Below are 23,475 nucleotides of genomic sequence, written 5' to 3'. Positions count from 1 at the left end.
ATTTATCAAATAGGAATAAAAAATCTTGATATGGTCAAAATTGATCGTAAGCTTGAAATAAAATTTTAATTTAATAATGTAACGTGTACCTATGGTAAATTAAATTTAAACCACTGATTATAACTGGTGCATTCACTATAAAATGAAGCAAATTCACTGGCGGACAAACTTGTAACTGAAAAAGAAAGCAACATGAGGCCCGTACTGATGATGACAGCGGCCGTGCTGCTGGCCTGCGTCGCCTACTCCCATCAACAGCTGGTGTGTATACTATATTATGCAACATCGAGGAAGTTGATTCCTATGCAATTGACAAACCAACGTTATTTGGTCGAATATGTCAATTCAATGTTAATTGTGATCTGTCAGCTGGGTTTGACGTAACGCAACCAAATTACTTAGGTCCCCGATTTACATAGGAATCAACTTCTCTGGTAGTACTATCAGACAAGTTGAAGGACTTGCACTAATCAGTCGCCGCACCTGTCTCCTGATTACTAATCACCTGCAATAATCACCTGCACTTATCATTAATCAAAGTAAATAAAATGGTCACATTTAGCAATTCCTCTCAATCAATTCAGCAAATGAATTATCAAAACTGTTGTGGCGGTACCCACAATTCGCCTAACATTCCTGCATCGCGCTATCGAAGTTTTCTGAGCGCGTCGGTATATATGTCGCAGGCGGATTGTATATTTAGCCGTATTACGTTACGGCTAGCCGTTTTAAAAAACGGCGCGGTTTTGTAATGCGGCGTGTCGACGTTTAACCGGATTGAATGCGGCTGAATAAAAAACCGCCGGAATGCATTCGGCGCTATACGTTATTCAATACGGCTAGCCGTAATGTAATAAGGCTACAGACAATGACATAAGAAGTGTTTCTTATGTCATTGGTTAGAGACTAGTCGCCTTTTTGACAAATTTAGTTTCGTAATTCGTTTCTTAACACTCGTGGCGCTGCCCGTGTCACAGATACATATGAGAAATAATTAAATTTTGTGTATGCCATTTAAAAATTTGGTTTGAAAGAAATAACAGCTAATAAATCATTTTGTCAGCATACAAATATTTTGTTAGCAATAATTAAAATCAGGCTGCAATTCGTGTTCTGTAAATAATCATGACAATGGTTAGCAATTTAAAAACATAACTGGCAGCGAGTTTTATTATGTATCTGCAAAATAAACAGTCACTCGACAGAATAATTACTTGGTCGGCAAGATTATACATTCGGTCAGCAGAGAAAACATTTCAGTATTTTATTTCATTTCATTATTAATTTATTTATTTTATTAATTAATAAAGACTTAACAGAAGGCCTACTTACCACGGATACCGAAGCGGGGGGACGGGGGGGAGCAGCCCCCCACCAAAACAAAAACAAACACAATCCAGAAAGTCCAAAAATAGGTTAGGTTAGGTTAGAACTTAGACCACAACACAGAGGGAGCCGAGCGAGCGAAGCGAGCGTGCTGCGGCAACAGCTGGCGACCGTCATAAAACAAAAGATAAATCCAGAATTTTTTGCTTGTTCTCTGAGTGCTTACCAAAATATAATGAAGGCCACTCATTGCAGCATTGTTTTATTTTGCAATCAAGATCACCCTATAACTTACATAGGACTACGATGCGGCTAAACGTGGGCCGCCTTATTGAAGAACGTATCGCCATTACAATCCGGCTAAACGTCGACACGCCGCATTAAAAAACGGCGCCGTTTTTTAAAACGGCGATCCGTAATGTAATACGGCTAAATATACAATGTGCCTGCGACATATATACGACAGCTTAAATGTATCACGTAGGCTCTGGCCTGACCGAGCATACCACCTCGCTCAGTCGGAAAGTCTTCACACATAATATCCCATACTATCAAATGACGAATGTCAAATTAGTACGAATTACTAGATGTGAATTGCAAGCAGAATGGACCATTTTGCGATTTAAAAAAAATACGATTCTCCAAAGCGACCATTTTAGCCCCGCAGGCCATTATAATCCGACCAACTGACGTAGGTCCATCAAATGCCCATGTATTAATTTCTTCCATGACCACGCCACCGCCACGCCGTCATATGCCACCGCCCAAGGACCGAATGTAATTTATTTCTTCTTCAGAACGCATTTAAGAATTACTAAAAAAACAAGATTCCAACGATTATATGTTAAGATCTTGATAAATAATGTGCGTTATTCACCAATATTTAAAATGAAATGTTTTGAATGCGTAAGTCTCAACGCTCTAGGCCGAAGTTACGCGGCTTAAATTCCGCATGATTACGTCCGCAATGTCAAACGCATTAAAAATACGGACGGAACGTGTGTAATCGGTAATTTAAAATACATTGCGGGCGTATAATCATGCGGAATATACGCCGCGTAACTTCGGCCTAGTGTGTTTAGACACTACGATATACTGACCCTACCACAGCTTATGTTATTAAATCATCTTTTTATTAGGAAAGCTTGGGAGCCGGCGAACTAATTGATGGTAAGTTTTTGTTATTAAACATAAACAAAATACCTTAAAGTCTCACCTTTTATGAAATATTTAATAATAATTTTATACTACTAGTACCTACATATTATTAAATATTTCGTAAAAGATAATTTTGCAAAATATTTAATAATTATTTTTTATTACTCACGCGGGATAAGTGGTATCTTATCATAATTATTGTCAATTTAACCTTCAAGCGGTCGCGCGACGTCGAATTGACTCCCCTCAATACATTTACGTTGATATTATCGACATTTTTCGTTGAATCCGTATCATTCTCTCAGTAGCTTTTCATAATTTATCTATCTACCAAATAAATAGCTTACAATTACTCTCCGCACCCCCTTTGCAACAAGAAGCTCAATTGTTTTGGTCTCTGCGCCGGCGTCGAAAAGACTCCGCGCGCCTCTCTTATAAGTAATTTTATGAGTAGTTTTCATATTATTGAGGCAAATAACATCGAGTGTTATTGCTAGATGAAGAAAAAAATTGGAAATAGGATAAGAAAATTCCGATCACTTTTTCTGCCCCTTTTCACACAAGATAAGCTACTTTGGGTCAATGGATTTTATAACTAAGTTTCTACTAAAAATTCATTTAATTTTCTAGGTGAACTGATTACTTTTAAAAAGAGTAATAATTTAATTTATTAAATAATAAATAATGTTGAATGAAAAGTGTTTTGTTTCCCAAATTCGCCTACGACGTCTTTTAGGCTACGCGCGACCACTGCCGTTACAAAATAGCGCGCGCCCGCTTGAAGGTTAAAGAAAACCGCATCAAAATCCGTAGCGTAGTCTTAAAGATTAAAGGGAACAAAGGGACATGTGGGAAAAAAGCGACTTTGTTTTATGATATGTAGTGATAGTGAATAATCATTTTGCTGGATGCAGATAGCGCAATGAGCGAAGCGTCTCGCCGCGGCTTCCGTCCAAAATTCCGTCTGCCGAAACTACCGAAACTATCCAAACTACCAAAAGCGCCGAAAGCGCCGAAAATGTACGTATTAATATTATGTAGAAGATCATTCCTAGGCAGATGGCGGACCTAATTAATTTGGTCGCGTTTACATTGAATTGACATAAGCCGACCAACTGGTGTAGGTCCAATTTCCTTGATGGTACATTACAAAAGTCGGGACTCAGAACAAAAAATTGGCCAAGTTCGAGTCGGACTCTCACACGAACAGTTCTGTACTATTTATTTAAATCGAATAATGAATAGGCAATGTTTTGAATTCAAAAACCGGCCAAGTGCGTGTCGGGCCACGCGCAATATTATAGGGTTCCGTAGTACCGCTAGTTTTTGATAATTTTTGTATGGTCAATGATTGTACATTTATAACGTTTTTTCCACTACTAACAATATCATCTCAGTTACGTTCAATGGAATTTGAACGAAAAGTTCCTTTAAACTTCGCCGAATTCATTTTTTTAGTTGATCGACTATAACTCAACAACTTATCAAGTTTTCTTAGCCCTGATAGTGTTCCTTTTGAATTCAGCATATTTTCTACTCCCGTGAATTTTTTCACATTTCCAGAAGAAACCGTTTAGCTTGTAGAATGAGGGGGACAGTGGACTCTAACGATTTTTTCCACTTTAAAACTTATTATTTCACAAACGGATCCCTAAATCGGAAAATGATCTATGAATACTCACGTATTTATATTTTAAAAAAACCTATCCAACGACACCCCACACGATGGGGTGGACACGAAAAGAATTCATCCCCGCTTGATGTACTTACCATAAAAAAAGTATTTTTTAAGATTTCATGTACCATTTTGTCGGCATCATTATATTATGTGCATTCATGGCAAATTACAGCTTTGTAGGTCCTATAGTCTCTGAGCAAAACCGCGGACAAACAGACAGACGGACATAAATGAGCCTAAAAACTTTATTTTACTGAAGCTGTACCCAAAATATAGTTAAATTCGAGGTTCAAATAACATTTGCAAGTTCAAATAACATGTGCAAGTTGCAACCCAGGGTGGGTTGCAACTTGCACCAGTGACCAGAGGCGTAGTTATAGTTAACTAACCTTAAACTTAAGGTTAAGGTTATCGTCAATAATGGCGTCCATTATGGACTTTTGCTAGGGATTTGACAGTTCATTTGACGTTTTGTTATGGTTAATGTTAAAGTTAGTTGGTGCAACCCACCCTAAATTAAATAAAATTAATAAGAAATGAGCTAAAATTCAATATAATTTTTGCATAGGACACAGTAGAAGAAATTAAAAAATTGTAGGTAATATACAATTTTTTAATTTCTTTAATTATTTTTCTTTAATTTTTTAATTATATAATAATATGACGATATTATAATTAGAGATGTTCCGATCATAACTTGGCCATAACTAGCCGACTAGCCGATTAGTCGGTTGCAAAGAAGCCGACTAATCGGCCGACTAGTCGGCCAACCGATCATGGTTTCAGCTTTGTTTACTGCTGATTGCTAAGCTGAGTAAGTCGCATACGCCGCCTGCGAACGTGTCGGATCGTGTTTTGTATTGGTTATGTTAACGTCATGATATAAAGCGGTAAATCTATGCAATAGCTTTATCGCGGCAGTCCTCCAGTGCCGCGCGTATTTTTTTAATATAAATGTTTAGAATGATGAAGATATTATGTTGTTCAGTAATAATTAATGTCGTAGATATTTCTTTACAAGCAAGTAATATCAGAAACAATTCACTTAATTTCAAAATAATCAAGGTTTTTCTTATCAATAATAGTAAAATAATAAAAAGCCGGATAGTCGGCGCTTTTTGCCGACTATTCGCCGAATAGTCGCCGCCTACGAAAGTGGCCGGATAGTCGGCTTTACCGACTAGTCGGCACATCTCTAATAATGAAATAATATTATCTTCTTCAATTGTTTTCAATTAACTTGTTCAGTTTGGTATTTCAATTTTCAAATATAATTTTTTATTTAATAAATGCCATAAAAATTGGTTTGAACGAGATCTAGCTAGTAGTTTTTTTTTTTATACTTACGTCATAAATGGTAAACCTTAATTTAACTTTAATTAAATCAACCAAAACATAAAAATAAATCAAAAACCTTATAATTTCATAAAAATAAACCTTATTACTACTGCGGCACCCTTCATAGGCGAGTCCAACTCGTACTTGGCCGGTTTTTTGCCTACTCTTAAATCTTAGTTACTATACTGTACTCGGCGAAACATGGCGATAGCGGTCATTGACTCCCTGTCTAAAACTTGTCATTTTCCATATAAACCGCGATTGACAATGAAGTGTCAGATGTTGTCAATCGCGGGTTACATAGAAAATGACAAGTTTTTTGACAGAAAGTCAATGACCGCTACCGCCATGTTTCGCCGAGTAGAAGGTATTACTAACCTTACAGAGGTACCTAATGTGTTATAATTATTCTACTTATTTCAATATGTAAGATGAAATAATATTTTATTTCAGTTCAAGTATCGCGAAGCCATCCAAGGGAATGTGAGTTATTATTTAGTTTATAATATAAAGTTTATATTATAATTGTCTTACGTATTTTTTCTATACGATTGTGTATGCAACGATTTATTTAAATAGCGGCGCCTACGAATAATAAAAACTAAGGAAAAGTAACTCCGTCAAAAAACATGTTCTACAATACTTGTCAAAAATGGGTACCTACTCGTAAGTACACATTTTCAATACATTTGCAATATTTAGGTGGCCTTGAGCGTTATCAGGGTGACGTTACATGACAGTTCGAAAGGAACCAAATTTAAGCCCGGCTGCACATTGTCCGAATTCTGATCAGAAACAGTTGAATTTCGCCGGACCGCCACCCCGCACACTATCCGAAATATCCTTCCAGCGAGTTCGAGCTCACTCGGCTCAGTACTAAATGTAAGAGACAGCGCGGACGTTCAACTGTTTCTGATCAGAAATTTCGGACAATATGCGGCCGGGCTTAAACGGTAATACTATGGGAATTAGGGCGCGATCAGACGTGCGCGTGTTCTGCGCGGGTTGTATATTATATAGCGTATGAGAAACACGCGCGCGGGCTCTGGGCGGGTTAACTGAAGCTGGCACGTTCACAGTACCCACACTTATGCAATTTCACTACTACTACTACAGTATGTTTAAAAATAAATGATTTTGTAGGTAGACTAGAGTCCCGATAGCTGGCCGCGCGCCGATCACACGTGACTGACTTGTAACATCACGCTGTATTTATAAACAGTAGCAAAAGAAAAGATGGACCGCGCGCGAGAGAGCAAGCAGACTTTTCATGATGCGTATGCAGTACGACGTCACGCCGCAGATATTCAGACACTACACAAGCGCAATGTGTAAATGTGTTGATCGTGCCAGCTTTAGTTAACTGACCTGTACCTCTCAAAAAGTTGTCATGCCCCGCGTTTCATTTAGCGTTAAAAACGATCAAAACACTCAAAATGGAGGCATTTTGATCGTTTTTAACGCTAAATGGAACGCGGGGATAGCATGTGTGACGTCACTGAACGCTCATTAGCGTTTTAAAATCCGTTCCGTTTCAAGTTACTTTTAATTATTCGTATTTTTTGTAAAAAAGCAATAAGTATTTTATAAAACTAGAGATCGCCCAATGGTCGAAATTCGACCGTACTTGCAACGACATTAGGACTACTACCTATATTTTGTAAAAAATATTGACTTAATCATAGTTTTTTTCAATTCTTGTCTCTGGGACTCAGATGATCTCAGACTGGCCGTTTAAACAATGTCTAATTGTAATCTAAAATTAAATTAAAAAAAAAACCATTTTTAATTTGTCAACTTGTCAACAGACTTCAACCATAAATAAAAGAGTATAATTCGTATATATTTATAGGCTTGTCACTCAAAAATCTGTCATTTTTCCTAGTAGAAGTGTCGTAGTGTGTGTAACGTTTTATTTGTTAAAAATATATAATATGATAAAAAGCGTAATTTTAAAATAATATTAACTCATTGCACTCCTTCACCATATAAACTATAACTGTGCGAAATTTCATGCACCTACGTTTTCCCATTTTTCGTAAAAAGGGTTACAAGGTTTTTCTCTCACGTATTAATATATAGATAATAACCTTGCAGTGGCCCTTATTTTATATTTTTTTAACGTTTTATTAGCAACATTTTGATAAACATTATATTTGTATGTTCCCCTATTCTGGCAATAGATAAATATTTCCATGAAGTCGAAGTGTACTATAAATGCATTAAAATAACATTGACACAGTCATAGATTTAAATACATATAAGTGACACACTTGGAAATGGGCCATATGGGTAAGGTAACCAAGTGATTCAGGAATAATAATTCCTGTATCACAATCATTGGATTCATTGATAAAATATTACCAAGAAATCTTTTTCATGAAAAAATTAGCAATTGAAAGAGTTGCAGCTGCCACAGGGTTGACCAAAACCACAGTAATATATTTAATGTACAGAATCGGTCGATTATGTATTTTATTATTAATATATATAAACATTAAACCTATATTATGTTCAGAATATTTTTGCTAACGCTACTTCATTTAAAAACTGTAATTTTCGATTTACTTTGACAAGGTTGCATCCCAATCTGGGCCTGTACCACGAAACGGTTTTGAGACTCAAATAATCGTAAGAGAATGTTGCGTCCTACTCTAACAAATGTGAAATGACGTTGTTAGAGCAGGACGCGGCATTCCTGTCCGATTGTTTGAGTCTCAAAACGGTTTCGTGGTACGGGCCCTGTTCGCGCGCGGATAATAATACGTACAAGGGTCTACATTTTATTTTTCTTGATGAGCCGCGCGTTCGGGCGCATATTATAAAACTAGTGTGGCGGTACCCACAATTCGCCTAACATTCCTGCATCGCGCTATCGAAGTTTCGGAGAACGGCAAGATATATACAACGTCTGAAATGACGTCAGTGGGCTTCGGCCTGACCGAATATGCTATCTCGCTCGGTCGGAAGATCTTCCTTTTCGGCCGCCACGAACAACGTTAAATTGGTGACCACCGACAAGAACACGCATCCTTCTGGACATCAATCATCATCAACACTCCCCGCCCCTCCGCACCACGTCAGCAGACATCAAGCATAACCGGGTCGCCTCGACCATAAGCCGCGTTGGAGGTCCGCGCCGGTCGAACCCGCGTCTGGCTTGAACGGGGCAGCCATAGGCTACAACGACCGGTCAGCAAGCAGAGCACGGGGTCCCTCTCCTGGTCATTGCACGCGTAGCTTCGGCCCACACCTGACAACACAAGCGCATCGAAGAATACCACAGGTCTTCGGGGGGGAGTGATGTGGCGGTACCCACAATTCGCCTAACATTCCTGCATCGCGCTATCGAAGTTTCGGAGAACGGCAAGATATATACAACGTCTGAAATGACGTCAGTGGGCTTCGGCCTGACCGAATATGCTATCTCGCTCGGTCGGAAGATCTTCCTTTTCGGCCGCCACGAACAACGTTAAACTAGCATACTGTGTGATTCTGTCATTATGACCCAGTTGACAGTTCAGACACATAATTTTTTTTTTTTTATTTTTTTTTTATTTATCCAAAATAAATTTACATATTTTCTTAGACAATAGAAATCACCAAACTCCATAACAGTTTGTTGGCGAATTTCACCGGATACAACATATCTCAAAACTTTATAACATTTTTACATAATTATTAAATTTATATTATTAATACAATTGTACTATATTTTTTGTGTTAGCTGTAAAAAGTCGACGAAACATATAAAAGTATAGGTAATATATAATTATTCCACAGTGACACCAATTTTTTATTAATAAGTAACAGACGCTACAAACAAAATTATTTTTCATTTATATTTACAGACATGTTGATTTAGAACGTGAGCTTCCAGACTTTCCTGACATTAGTGCGTAAGTGCCTGCAGAGCGTTTACTTTTTATTAATTTTATACTGTTACGAGGTTTTGCCCGCGGCTTCGCTCGCGTTAAGAATTTTTATTACCTATATACAAACTTTGATCCCCTATTTGAACCCCTTGGGGTTGGAATTTATCAAAATCCTTTCTTAGCGGATGCCTACGTCATAACATCTACCTGCATGCCCAATACGTCCAGTGGTTTGGGCTGTGCGTTGATAGATCACTATGTCAATCGGTCAGTCAGTCACCTTTGAGTTATAATGTTTGGTGGATCTATATATATATATATATATATATATATATATATATATATATATATATATATATATATATATATAGGGGGTTTCGGGGGTGATAAATCGATCTAGCTAGGAATAATTTTTAGAAAATGTCATTTTATTCGTGTTTTATCGAATACCGAGCGAAGCTCGGTCAAATAGCTAGTAAGTAGTAATTATACGTCCAAGTTCCAACCCTTCTTTTAAATTAATAACAGATGCCAAATGTGAAAATAGTCACTGTATTTTTATTAAGTACTTGTATTCATTTTTGTTACAGTCTTCTACCAGACCCGTAAGTATCCATAATATCTACTTAATATTTTATTACTTAATGTCTGTCTGTTGCAGTTGTTGTGGCTAAGGTGTTTGTTATATTACATTGTAGTAAACTTTTCAAAAGAACAGTAGGAGGACATCAGTCATGAAGACCACTAAGCTATAATACTTATTACAATTTCCGAATTGCGATGCTATTCCATCTTTTAAGTTGAATCAAATTGCACACTGTGTACAAACCAAATAAATCGATTCAGTAATTTAGGAGTCCATCGCGGACAAACAACGTGACAAGTATTTTTATATATTTTAAGAAGATTATAAGGAAGACGACTTTACGAATTTGAGTTTGACTTGACTTGACTTTGTGACAATGAAGATATTGTATTTATATATATTCGGTAACTGACAGATAGATAGACAAAAACATAGGCTCACTCACACTTTCTCGTAAATCAATAATAAGTTTTAATTATCCATTAAATTGCGAAAGTGTGTCTGTCTGATTGTCTGCCTGTAAACTTTTGACGCCAAACCTTTTGCTGTAAGCAATGGAGAGAGCGGGCTTTGAGTCCCGGGAAAGGATATAAGATGCTTTTTATTCCTTGAAAAGAGTGCGATTCCCGATCGATAAATAGCAACAACTTCAACGGAATTGCGGGCGTCATCTGGTAGATTATATCTTCCACTTAAGCTCGGGTTTCTTCCAAGAGCGGTGCCGTCGTATGGCGGCCGTGATGCAGCGGTGAATGACGTCGCTAGAACGTTGTCTATAATATGGGCGGTATGGCTCGGTTTCCCAGAAAACGCGAGTTAAAAACCGTTCTCTAGGAAACCGCGCCATATTATTGCTTCCATGGACTACGTTCTAGTGACGTCATTCACCGCTGTATTGCGGCCGCTGTATGACGGCGCCGCTTTTAGAGGAAACCAGAGCTTTAGGTACCGTACTACTATTTGAAGTTTTTAAACCGTCGACCATCTTTAATTTCAGCAATGATGCCAGCACCAGTGCGCCAGCATAAAATACTGCTGGAGGGCTATTTGTCACACCATTAAAGTGTTTGCTTTCGATGATATTAATATAATATTACAATGTCAAAGGATTTTAAATGGTATTTTATTTGTTCGCCTTTCAGCAATTTATTGCATTTTAACTGATATATTTATTATTATGTTCGAAAAGCTTAATAAAATATTATGAACAAATGATACATTGCAATCTATACGTTTACATGTCGAACTTCGAAGAAATATTATAATTGGGGAGGAGAAGAGGGGATTTCGGGACTAGCTCGAGCGTGCCAGATTAAGATGTATAGGCTTCCGACATATTGTGTCTAGTTATCATGGGATATAAATCAGATTTCTCACGTGGTGGGTAATTTTTTTTGTATTTTTGTATATTGAAATGTCATCGGATCTTTCAGATTAAGATAGAGAATGTTTAGTATACCCTAAAGAAGCTTCCATATAAAGCACTGACGATTCAAATGTTAGGTAAGCCTGTAGGAACATTTTAAAATATAAAAAATAAAGCTTCATATTTTCCTAACTAAGCTTCGCAGATATTTTATTTTGCACTAAACTAAATGATTTAGTCCCTGTTGTCTAAAATATATTTATAATTTACCTGAATAAGCAATCTTCTGAATATAATATTATTTTCTTTTTCAAAACTTTAAAATAGCGCCAGTTTCTGAACCCACCGCTAAAATAAAAAACGCTCTTATTATTTTTTATCAGTTTTACCTAATTTAAAAAACCTACTAGGTCTCCATGACGCTCGAGTGACTACACAAATAGATCCTTCTCCTCCCCTACTATTATCGTCGACATCTAAGTTTTAGCGGTTACAGATCCAGCAAGCGTCATGGAGTTATCATTCCAGCCGAGTGAATGTAGCATTAATATAGCAGAATAGGGGTATAGGGCTCAGCCATAAAGTTAATATACTTAGCGGAATAGAGAAACAAAGGCCTGAGCAAGAGAGATGTCACTATCAGTAACACTGCGTGGTAAAAAGAGACGTGTGATACATGACAGCAGCACTCTTTTTTTGACGTCCAGTCGGCACGTGCCTCACGTTGACAATTTAATCTCATAGAATTCATGTTCAATCATGCTTGTGTAAGTGTATACGTACACATATTTTTCACACAGATGAAAACCAATTTCGGTTTCGTTTGACAGCTCGAGATTGTTGCTTTATTCCGCTAGATATATTAACTTTATGGGCTCAGCAGGAGCGCTATCAAGGTAGCAACGCTGAAAGAGTAATTTTTTTTTCTTATAATTGTATATGGGCAAACGCCCCAGCGCCAGGCATACAAAACTGAAAAAAAAGTTACTCTTTCAGTGCTTAATCGGGCTTTGGCCCACCATACATTCCCACCACTGTGTCCCAGGATCGACAGCGGTCAACTCTTTCAGTGCTGCTAATTTGTATTATCACAATGAACATAACAGCTATAATCCGCGCGCGATCAGAATGAGATGGAACCTTGTCGTAATTAATAGAAAATGACAGTTTGCAATACTATTTTTTTGACGTTTTCCGACGGTATGGTTGGCTAGCCGTCAACGCGCATCTCAGTGCCAAAAGATCGCATCCTATTCTGATCGCGCGTGGATTATACCGCCATTTGGCCGAAACTTTTACGTTTTCGCTTCGTTATAGAATCGCCGATCAAAATGTACGGAATTGACATAAGACGAGTCGAACGTCAACGTCATATTAACGAGCGCTTATGTCAATTCCATACATTATCATCGGCGATTCTATAACGAAGCGAAAACGAAAAGATTTTGGTTCACCCACCTGTACTTTGACCGCAAAGAGACGGACGAAACGGCGCGGGTGGGTTACCAGATGACAGGAATTTTCTGATATGTCCGGATTTCAGCTGTCTGTCAGGGAAACAGGTAAAATTGGAAATTTTCAGGATCTTAAAAAAAAAGAGAAAAATATAAGAAATTAAATTTTAATCAGAGTATGAAATCTTATAATTGAAACCAATTAATTGATTATAAAGTACTATCTTTTGCCCGCAGCTTCGCTCGCGTTAAGTGTTATTATAATATAGCTGTTGCCCGCAACTTCGTCCGCGTTAGCATAGTATAATAACGGAAATGGATAATTTTCTCCTTTTTATGGTCCCTTACTCAAAGGGTGAAAAGGGGACCCGATCACAAAGACCGGGGCGCAGACCCCAAGTTGGGGGCTCGGGGGGCGAAGCGCCACCCACATGGTAACTAAATAACACTCAAAAAGTGTATGTTTAGTTTAAGTTATTACTTAGTTTATTCCTAAAAAGCATAATTCAAACTCAACACTAACGACGTGACACCATTTTGCTATTTAAAACAACATTTCCAGAAGGGGTGGTTAGGGGCCGGGGGCGAAGCCCCCTCGCGTATTAATGAAATGACACTCGAAAACTGTATGTTTAGTTTAGGTTAGAATAAATTCACTTTTTATTATTAACTTAGTTTGTTCCTAATAAGGAGGATTAAAACTCAACAATAACGACGCGAAACCATTCTGAAGCAACATATACAGGAGGGGGGGGGGGGGGGAGTAGGAGCCGGGGGCAAATCCCCCTCGCGTTTTAATGAAATGACACTCGAAAACTGTATGTTTAGTTTAGGTTAGAATAAATTCACTTTTAATTATTAACTTAGTTTGTTAAGGAGGATTAAAACTCAACACTAACGACGCGAAACCATTCTGAAGCAACATATCCAGGAGGGGGGGGGGGGGGGCACAGCTACCCCTCAAGTAGGGGCCGGGGGCAAAGCCCCCTCCCGTATTAATGAAATGACACTCGAAAACTGTATGTTTTGTTTAGGTTAGAATAAATTCCCTTTTAATTATTTACTTACTTTGTTCCTAAAAAGGAGGATTAAAACTCAACACTAACGACGCGAAACCATTCTGAAGCAACATATCCAGGAGGGGGGAGGGTTCGGGGGGGCGAAGTACCCCAAGTTGGGGCAAGGGGCTAAGCCCCCTTGCGTATTAATGAAATGACACTCTAAAACTGTATGTTCAGTTTAGGTTAGATTAATTCCCTTTCTGTCTGTCTGTCTGGCCGTCCGTCTGTCACAGCCACTTTTCTTTGAAACCATAAAACCTATACTGATGTAACTTTGTCGGTAGATAGGTGTATTCAGTGAACCGTTCTTGTTTTAGCTATTTATCATAACTACAAATCGGAGTATATGCATTTGCATACTTGCATATGCAAATGCATATAATGGCACTTTTTAGGCGACAGTGCATATTTTGGCAATTTTTCGTTGATAGTGCATATTTCGGTAGTTTTATGCCCTCGTAGTCTCCAGACTAGCTATCATGACACACACTAAGGCCACAAAACAGAGGTACGATAGATCAAAACACTTCAAATATAACAATAATTATAATAAATAAACATTTATTTAACAAACATTCACATCACACTACACTTAAATACACATATTACACAGATACAAGGTACAAAAAAAAGAAACAAAAAAAAACAGGGACACTAAAAAAAAGCCAACAATATGTGGCTCCATCCCCATTTAAAGAATGCAATACACGTAATAGGTACAATATTATCTTTCTTGAAACAAAATGTTTTTTTGTAGTTGGCAACATTCGTAAACAATTTGAATGAAGTAGTTAACGATTTAATAAACTTCCATGGGAATTAAGATTGCAATCGGAAAACGTTGGTAGAAAAATATTATTGGTGCTGTTTAAGAAACGAAAAATTCTGGATTTGATGAAATAATAAAAATTTCATCAAATCCATTAACGGCACCACCGCAAAACTCTTGAAGAGTTTTGCGGTGGTACCGTTAATGGATTATATATGCCGTTAATAATAATTTTTAATATAAAGTGACTTTTGATTGTGCATATTTTGTGCATATTTCGGCCATTTTTCGTGCATATTTGCATGCATATTTCGGCACTTTGACGTGCATATAATCCGATGTCTAATCATTACTAATTATGATAAGGCCTAAGGCCCTAAGACCTGCTTCACCACTTCCTGATAAGGTGTGATAACTTTTTGACAGATGTTCCATACTCTATCTGTGAAGATAAATTGTGGATAGCCTATCCAGCACTTATCAGGAAGTGGTGAAACAGGCCCTTAATGTATCAGATTGAAAAGCTAAACCTCTCAATTTTTTGCGAACAATTCGTTATACGATCAATATTGTGTATGACCAACGTGAAATAAAAAAAATAGATATGGTTAAAATTAATTAAGAGCTTGAAAAAATAATAATATAACACCCGGTATGACTAATTCATCCATTTAAAATAAAAAGCAAATCATTGGCGGATACAGGCAAACTTGTTAGTATAAAAGCAAGGTTCACATCCGTGCTGCACCTATTTCATCATGAGGCCGATAATGATGATGACAGCGGCCGTGCTGCTGGCCTGCGTCGCTTATTCCCATCAACAACCGGTATGTATATGTTACGCCCTAAGATCGAAAACGCTCATTGCGCGAAAAAATAGCTCACAACGCGTTGTGTTTACAGTAAAATCCACAACGCGAAATTCGTGTTATGGCTCTAATGAAAACGCGGACGACGCGTTGTGGCAATCGCAGATATAACAGCGAAATTCGTGTCGTTGCCGAGATGTTATATTTACTGCCAAATATGGATTTCCCTGACTTTACAATGTGCGTTACTTTAATAAAACCTACTGCCAAACATTAATTTTCCCAAATTTACTTTGGAGCATTATTTGAATCCAACCTAATGCGAAACTTTGCATGAACAAAATTTGAAAAAATAACTCCACGGCCAAATTAACATGTTATGAAATCTCTGTATTCCTAATTAAACCTATTTATTTATTATACGTTTTTATTTATTAAACGTATTTTATTAGGTTGCGATGGTAGCTGACGTATCTGACGGTAAGTTTTTATATTATTGACTCGATTTCCATCAACGAGTTGCTGGCGTTCCTGCAACACGCCAGCAACGCCATGGAAGGAGACAGCATCGTCGAGCTCAGCGAGTCCACAGTCCATCCAGCCCGAGAGTACAGTGTTGCGATCAACACACAGACAGTGAAGAAAAAAGCTTGCAGGATATCATCACCCTATTGGGTGCGGTTGGGTTGGGTTGGGTTGGGTTGGGTTGGGTTGGGTCCAGAGGAGGTGCCGGTCAAGGCTCAAGCCTCGCTCGATTAAGGAGGCGCTGTGTGGAGATGGGATCTACCCCACCAAGTGTAAAACGGACTATTTTGACTCCTGGCAATATTCAGAATCATAATTAACCGTCAGGCTTTTCTGAGTTAAGCCTCATTCACCGAATGCGTCACTCATATTTTGCATACTCAACTCCACCCAGGGCCTGCTCTGTGATACCGTATTTGTTACATTACGATTTATATTGTGCTACATTGCTAAGCTTATGATGCACAGAGGACGGCGATGGCGACGTGCTGAGCACCGGGCAGCAGGAGCTCAGCGGGGGCAGCCTGCCGAGCGACGGGCAGCAGGAGCTGCAAGAGGCGAACGCGCTCCGTGGCGGCGGGAAGCGTCCAAAGCCAAAAAAGAAACCGAAAAAGAAGCCGATCATAAGCCAAAACACATTAAAACATCTTGGGAAAAGAGTATATGAAGATATAGCGCTGTGATTATAATTTATTATGTACTGTAAATGACGAGCGGGAACCGTACATTTTTCCGCAATATAAACTATTCTATGTCCTTTTTCGGGCCTTAAAGTATCGTCATACCAAATTCGGTTCAGCGATTTAGCGTGAAGAGATAATAGATAGATATTACTTTCACACATTTATAATAGTCATTGGTATTTGGTATAGATTCATTACGATATTTCTTGTTCATCACAGAAACGTGATTTAATAATCTTAAAAGTTTCCCGTATGGCAGTATGACTTACTTTACAATTCATGTTACTTTATATTTAAGATATTATTTTTTATGATTTGCAGACCTGTGATCCAGCAGCAAGTATTAGGACAGTAAGTTATTTTTCAACGACTTATATTTCTTTAAGTTGATCGCTCAGAGCACAAAATTGGTGAGTAAAGCAGTAAGCTTCTAATCGGCGAAAAGCTGCATGGGTGGAATTTACTCGACTAAAAAATGCTGTTTTAGGAGCTTTCATATTATGAAAACTGTATAAAAACGCTGTATAAACGTTTACAGAGCAATTTTACTTTTTTTTTAATTCGGTTGTTTGTGTTGTGAATCGCCATTACATCACTTTAATCACATATTTTGAATTTAATTTTCAAGAAATTAAATTCAAATGTATGGAGGCAAAATTAATAATTATTGATTACTATGATTAAGGTGGATTAACAATAATGTACGACTTTTATCTATCAGGATAATATGTAGGTTACAGAGTAAACCTCCGGGGTGGGCCTCAACCCCCCCCCCCCCCCTCCCCGCGCCCTCGAATACATCCCGAAACGTGGTATTTTCTACTTTAATAAGAAACCGTACTCGATACATTAAAAAATGTAGGAACGAAATAATCATTGATAAATTTACTGTAAAGACTCTCTCGTGTATCTCTGTCTGTCCGACCGTCTGTCATAGCCAATTTTATCCAAAACTGTTTGACCGAATAAGTTGATATTTGGTACACATAATATTATGTAAATTGATGATTCAAACACGGATGTGTAACGTAAAAAAATTATTTATAAACATGAAGGCCAGTTTTGGGGGGTAAATTAAAAAATATCTATTTTGCAAACTATATGACCGTGTGACCTATCAAATGAATGAGTAGGGGAAGTACGGACAAAATGACAGGGTGTTTTGTTTTTTAATCATATTTTTTTATTTATTGACATTATAATTAGTCTCAACCGTTTAAAGTTATCTAAGGTTCATTGACTACCAGTAATACAGTTTTTTTAATCAAGTAGGAACTATAATAGTGAGTGAGCCCTAAAACAATTTTTTTTGTGATTACTTACATTTTTGTGAGTAGCTACATTTTGATAAGACAAACGACATTTTTAGTTTCGTAAAATCTCTAAAGTGGTAGCTAACAGAGATAGAATGGATTTCATACTTTGATTTGATGGTCCTAAAATATGGATTGTTTTATTTGTAGGACAAGGTTACTCTTAAATTATATAACTATTAACCTACCAATATACAAAAAATCTGCTGGTTAGGGTTCCCTTTTAGGGTACAGTAGACAACCAAGTTTTGTTGAACTGCGCGTCCTTAGATGCAAATTGTATCGACTTTTTTTAATGAAGCGTTTGGCGCGTATGTTGGAATTATGTTATGGTAAAAAATAAGAAAGACACCGATGAGCATGATGCATCAACATCTTCAGGATTATCCATACGACAATCAGCATCATCACAGTTATTAAGCAAAGTATTTCAGGGATTTGAAAGTCCAAAATACGATATGATCACTAGCTATCTCTTGTACTGGTCAGACATATATTAATATAGAATATTTTATATAGATCATATTTTTATAGAATATTTATGTATTTACACGTGGGAGAGCCTTGCTTCGGCACGAATGGGCTGGCTCGAAAGTTATGAGCAAAACCAAAGATAGTATTATGTAGGTATAAGGTACCTCAAACACAATCATACAATCCTAATCAAAGAATTCATTTGCCAATAGTCGTTTTACAACTTTAGATTTAGTACAGAATAGGTATATCCATGTCCTGCAATCTATATATATAAAAGAAAGTCGTGTTTGTTACAACACTTACGAGGGCTGCTATTTATGTATCCGGAACTGGCCACTTACAAGAACAATATTTAAAAAGTAATTACAACATTTGAAAATAGAACTCTTTGGTTGAAGAATACATTTTGTTTCATGTGACTGTCAATTATTTTTCCATTGTGGCGTCATTTTGAAAATTGCGTGTCTTCATTTGCCATGGATTTAACGCGTGAACATTTTCGTGCAATGATTTACTACGATTTTCGGCGTGGGCTAAATCAACAACAGTGCTTTATTCAACTCACCGCAACTTTTGGAGATGAAGCACCATCAAAAACCACTGTTTATCACTGGTACAGTGAGTTTAATCGTGGGCGGTCTATGCTCACGGATGAAAATAAAGAAGGTCGCCCAAAAACAGCTGTTGTCCCACAAAATATAGATGCTGTGCGGGAACTAATAATGCGTGATCGTCATGTTACATATCGCGAGATAGAGGCGTCGATATTACACGAACACTTGGCTGTAAAAAAAATATGTTCGCGTTGGATTCCGCACAACTTGACAATCGATCAAAAACGGGCTCGTGTCGATTGGTGCAAAAAAATGATAAAAAAATACAACCGTGGTACGTCAAAAGCCGTTTATAATATCTACACAGGTGATGAATCTTGGATCTATGCATATGACCCCGAAACTAAACAACAGTCAACGGTGTGGGTGTTCCAAGATGAGCCGAAACCAACAAAAGTTACTCGTGCAAAAAGTACTTTGAAGCAAATGGTCGCCTGTTTTTTTGGAATTAATGGACATGTGGCTACAGTGCCATTAGAGAATCGTAAAACGGTTAATTCTGAATGGTATACGACCATTTGTTTACCAGAAGTCTTTGAAGAAATAAGAAAGGACAACCGACAACGCAGAATCATATTACATCACGACAATGCTAGCTGTCACACCTCAGCTGAAACAACTCAGTTTTTGGAGGGTCAAAAGATCGAATTGACTGGTCATCCGCCGTACAGCCCTGATTTGGCACCTAACGATTTCTTTTTATTTCCATACGCGAAGAACAAATTACGTGGTCAACGTTTTTCGAAGAAGCTGTTGATGCGTTCAAAATGCACGTTTTGGAGATACCTCAATCAGAATGGAAAAAGTGCTATGAAAATTGGTTCCAGCGTATGCAAAAGTGTGTCGATCATCGCGGCGAATATTTTAAAAAGCAATAAAACCATATTAAATGATATATGTTTGTTTCTTTTTTTAATTCCGGATACATAAATAGCAGCCCTCGTATAACTCGAGAACGGCTGGACCGATTGCCATGATTTTTGATTTGTTGGATTTGTTTCCGTCCCGAATAGCAGAATACATCTTAAAAACAATGAAAACTCGATACGAGTATGTGTAATGAATACTTAATCATTTCAATAGATGCTGATTTGTATGTCAAACATTTGTTGTCCAATCCTGTCAAATAGTGTAACAACAATTTTTTTTTGGAGCTTATGGCCTGGTTGCTGAGACCTTTATGCCACAACTTTATTTTTTTCTGAAGACATCATGTGTGCGTTCAGAAATTTATTTTTTGTAAAATGTCTACAAAGTTCAGGTCTACAAACATAAAATCATCGGAAAGGAACGGAATTTAGGGAATAAAAAATCTGTTGGTAAAGGTTATAAGATTAAGGAAAAAAAAACTACAGGTTAACAAAAGTCTTTTTATAGGTTGTATGATTTTTCTTGATAAGCTATTCATACGTAGTGGTTATATACTCTTTGAGCTATTGTCTATGTCTCGAAAGTTCAGGCATTGTTATTATATTTCGGACATGCCCTTTGAGTTTAAACGAATTCAATTCCCGATTCGTCTTGCCTTCGCCATGACGATCAACAAATCACAGGGCCAATCCTTGACTATTTGTGGCCTCAATCTAGAAAATGCATGTTTTTCTCATGGTCAATTGTACGTGGCATGCTCACGTGTCGGCAAACCATCCGCTTTATTTGTTCTTGCGCCTGACCAAAAAACAAAGAATGTCGCTTACCACAAAGTGCTTGAATGAAAATCCTATTAATGAATTAATCCGAGTTTTTTTTCCCCCAATCTGCACAACATAGTTTTCAATCATTTTTTTCTGACATGAGACTTAATTATTATTTTTTATTTTTTTTATTTTTATTCTCATTCTGTATGTATGTTTTCATCATCATTCATCATAATAAAATACTTTTTTGTTTCTATTTATATAAATATATTATTTTGTATCATTGTTTTACGTTCATCAAAGCCTAAATTAGTTCAGCTAAAAAGTAACACGACATTCATTGACAGTTAGGCGGTACGAAGTTCGCCGGGTCAGCTAGTACTTTATTAAAAGCATGAGTGCTTCGTAAGAAAAATGCATTATTTCTATTGTTAGTTGTTGCAGAAGGTACATCAAGTAGAGGCCGGTGACGAAATCCTTGTCTGTTGGTTCGTAAATTTATTTTAGAGAGTAATTCAGGGCAGTCGATGAAACCATTTGCGATGTTCAGAAACATAATATGTCACTGATTTGACGCCTGAGTTTAAGTGGCAAAAATTATACCTTCTACAGCGTTGAAATAGTTATCTGAACATTGCTGTACCTTCCCTTATGGGGAAACTCGTGACGCAGAGGCTCTTGCTCATACGAAAGCAAAAAAAAATGGTCTTTCAGCGCTGCTACTTTCACATTGAACTCTCTACGAGGAAAACATACACACCCTAAAGTATTATCACTTAGTTTTGTTACATCCTATATATGACATTAGCATTCTGTAATAGATGACTAATTGCCGCACACAGAGTGGAACATTAATTAGTTAAATGTAATTAAATTGAAGGTTAATCATAATTAAATGTCTCTGAGTACGGCGGTTAGTACATAACGTTTTCTTGGTCTTGTAGTATTTATAATAATTAATACAATAAAGTATGAATAGTGAAGAATAATTTCAGTAAATTGTTACTTGTTTATTATTACAGAGTCGCCTCAACGCTTGCGACCGCTTTAGACGAGTAAGTACCGCAGGCAAAAGTTTTTGTTGGTAAATATCTATATTCTATGCTAATAACTGGATGACCCCGGCAACTCCGTTGCGCTAAATTCGTTTATCATGTTCTTTTTTTTTATAAAATTAAGGCCGTCTATGGACTGTTCACCCATGACTGACTTGGGTGACGCATGGTCTAGACGCTAGCTACCATACTGTGAGGTACACTATAATCCGACGCCCCTTAGGATCAAATTATCGTTTATCATGTTGGAACCGTACATCTTCTGGGATAAACGAGGTTGAGAGACATGGCGTGACAAAGAGGGGGAGTGGTCCTAAGTTTTGTGTTAAGGGGGAAGAGTTGTCTAAAAATCATGTAAATCGTGTGACGTACTTTATGGATGGTCCTTTACTATACAAGTTGTAACAAAACTAAGTGATAATACTTTAGGTTGTGTATGTGTTCCTTGTGGAGAGTTTACTGTGAAAGTAGTAGCGCTGAAAGACCAATTTTTTTACACTTTTGTATGCGCAAGCGCCCCAGTGTCAAGAGTTTCCTCATACAAAAGTGAAAAAAAAATTGGTTCAGCTCTGCTAGAGCTGGACTAATTTTTTTTTTCACAGTGAACTCTTTACGAGGAACATCGTACACACCCTTAAGTATTATCACTTATTTTTGTTACACCCGTATATATAATTGGAATCTCGGAATCGGCTCCAACGATTTTCATGAAATTTAGTATATAGGGGGTTTCAGGGGCGATAAATCGATCTAGCTAGGAATCATTTTTAGAAAATGTCATTTTATTCTTGTTTAATCGAATACCGACCATTACACCCTGTATATATATATACAAGAATTGCTCGTTTAAAGATATAAGATAAATCTATCTTTTTTTTATGAAATAAGGGGGCAAACGAGCAAACGGGTCACCTGATGGAGAGCAACTTCCGTCGCCCATGGACACTCGCAGCATCAGTAGAGCTACAAGTGCGTTACCGGCCTTTTAAGAGGGAATAGGGTAATAGGGGAGGGTAGGGAAGGGAATAGTTGATGGTACGGAAAGGAATAGGGTAGGGGATTGGGCCTCCGGTAAACTCACTCACTCGGTGAAACACAGCGCAAGCGCTGTTTCACGCCGGTTTTCTGTGAGAACGTGGTATTTCTCCGGTCGAGCCGGCCCATTCGTGCCGAAGCATGGCTCTCCCACGTATCGTACGTACGTATCTAAACTGACTTATACCATATACCTCAATATTATTATCTCATTTCAGACTTCCCGACGCTGTGGTGACGACGACGATGAATATTGTTGTTTAACCTGCCGAAATAAATATATTATTACTATCTTTGGTTTTGCTCATAACTTTCGAGCCGGCCCATTCGCGCCGAAGCATGGCTCTCCCACGGGTAAATACATAAATATCTAAATTATCTATATAAAATATTCTATAATAATATATTATGTCTGACCAGTACAAGAGATAGTGATCATTATCATATTTTGGACTTACAAATCCCTGTAATACTTTGCTTAGTAACTGATTGAATGCTGATTGTCGTATGGACAATTCTGAAGATGTTGATGCATCATGCTCATCGGTGTCTTCGTTATTTTTTACCATAAGATAATTCCAACATCCCCAAACGCTTCATTAAAAAAAGTCGATACAATTTGCATCTAAGGACGCGTTGAACTGTCAACAAAACTTGGTTGGCTACTGTACCCTAAAACGGAACCCTAACCAGCAGATTTTTTGTATATTGGTAGG

General features: G+C 37.5%; 1 protein-coding gene across 2 annotated transcripts; it reads left to right on the top strand.

Annotated features, from left to right (window-relative positions):
• Positions 1-110: 110 nt before the first annotated feature.
• On the top strand, positions 111-23,050 carry LOC121733224. Of its 2 annotated transcripts, none has more exons than XM_042123417.1 (6): positions 111-261; positions 15,873-15,900; positions 16,414-16,624; positions 16,950-16,979; positions 21,692-21,724; positions 22,978-23,050. In XM_042123417.1, exons 1-6 carry the CDS (start codon positions 193-195, stop codon positions 23,021-23,023), a joined length of 417 nt encoding a protein of 138 aa, XP_041979351.1. In that variant the 5' UTR covers positions 111-192; the 3' UTR covers positions 23,024-23,050. The 2 variants fall into 2 exon arrangements, with proteins under 2 accessions (XP_041979351.1, XP_041979350.1); XM_042123416.1 differs by lacking the exon at positions 111-261 and adding an exon at positions 15,323-15,438.
• The last annotated feature ends 425 nt before the right edge of the window (positions 23,051-23,475 follow it).

This window comes from Aricia agestis, chromosome 13 (assembly GCF_905147365.1).
Source record: "Aricia agestis chromosome 13, ilAriAges1.1, whole genome shotgun sequence".
NCBI classification, from domain to species: Eukaryota; Metazoa; Arthropoda; class Insecta; order Lepidoptera; family Lycaenidae; genus Aricia; species Aricia agestis.
The sequence above is the reverse complement of the archived record's forward strand: the minus strand, read 5'-3'. Positions and strand labels throughout refer to the sequence as shown.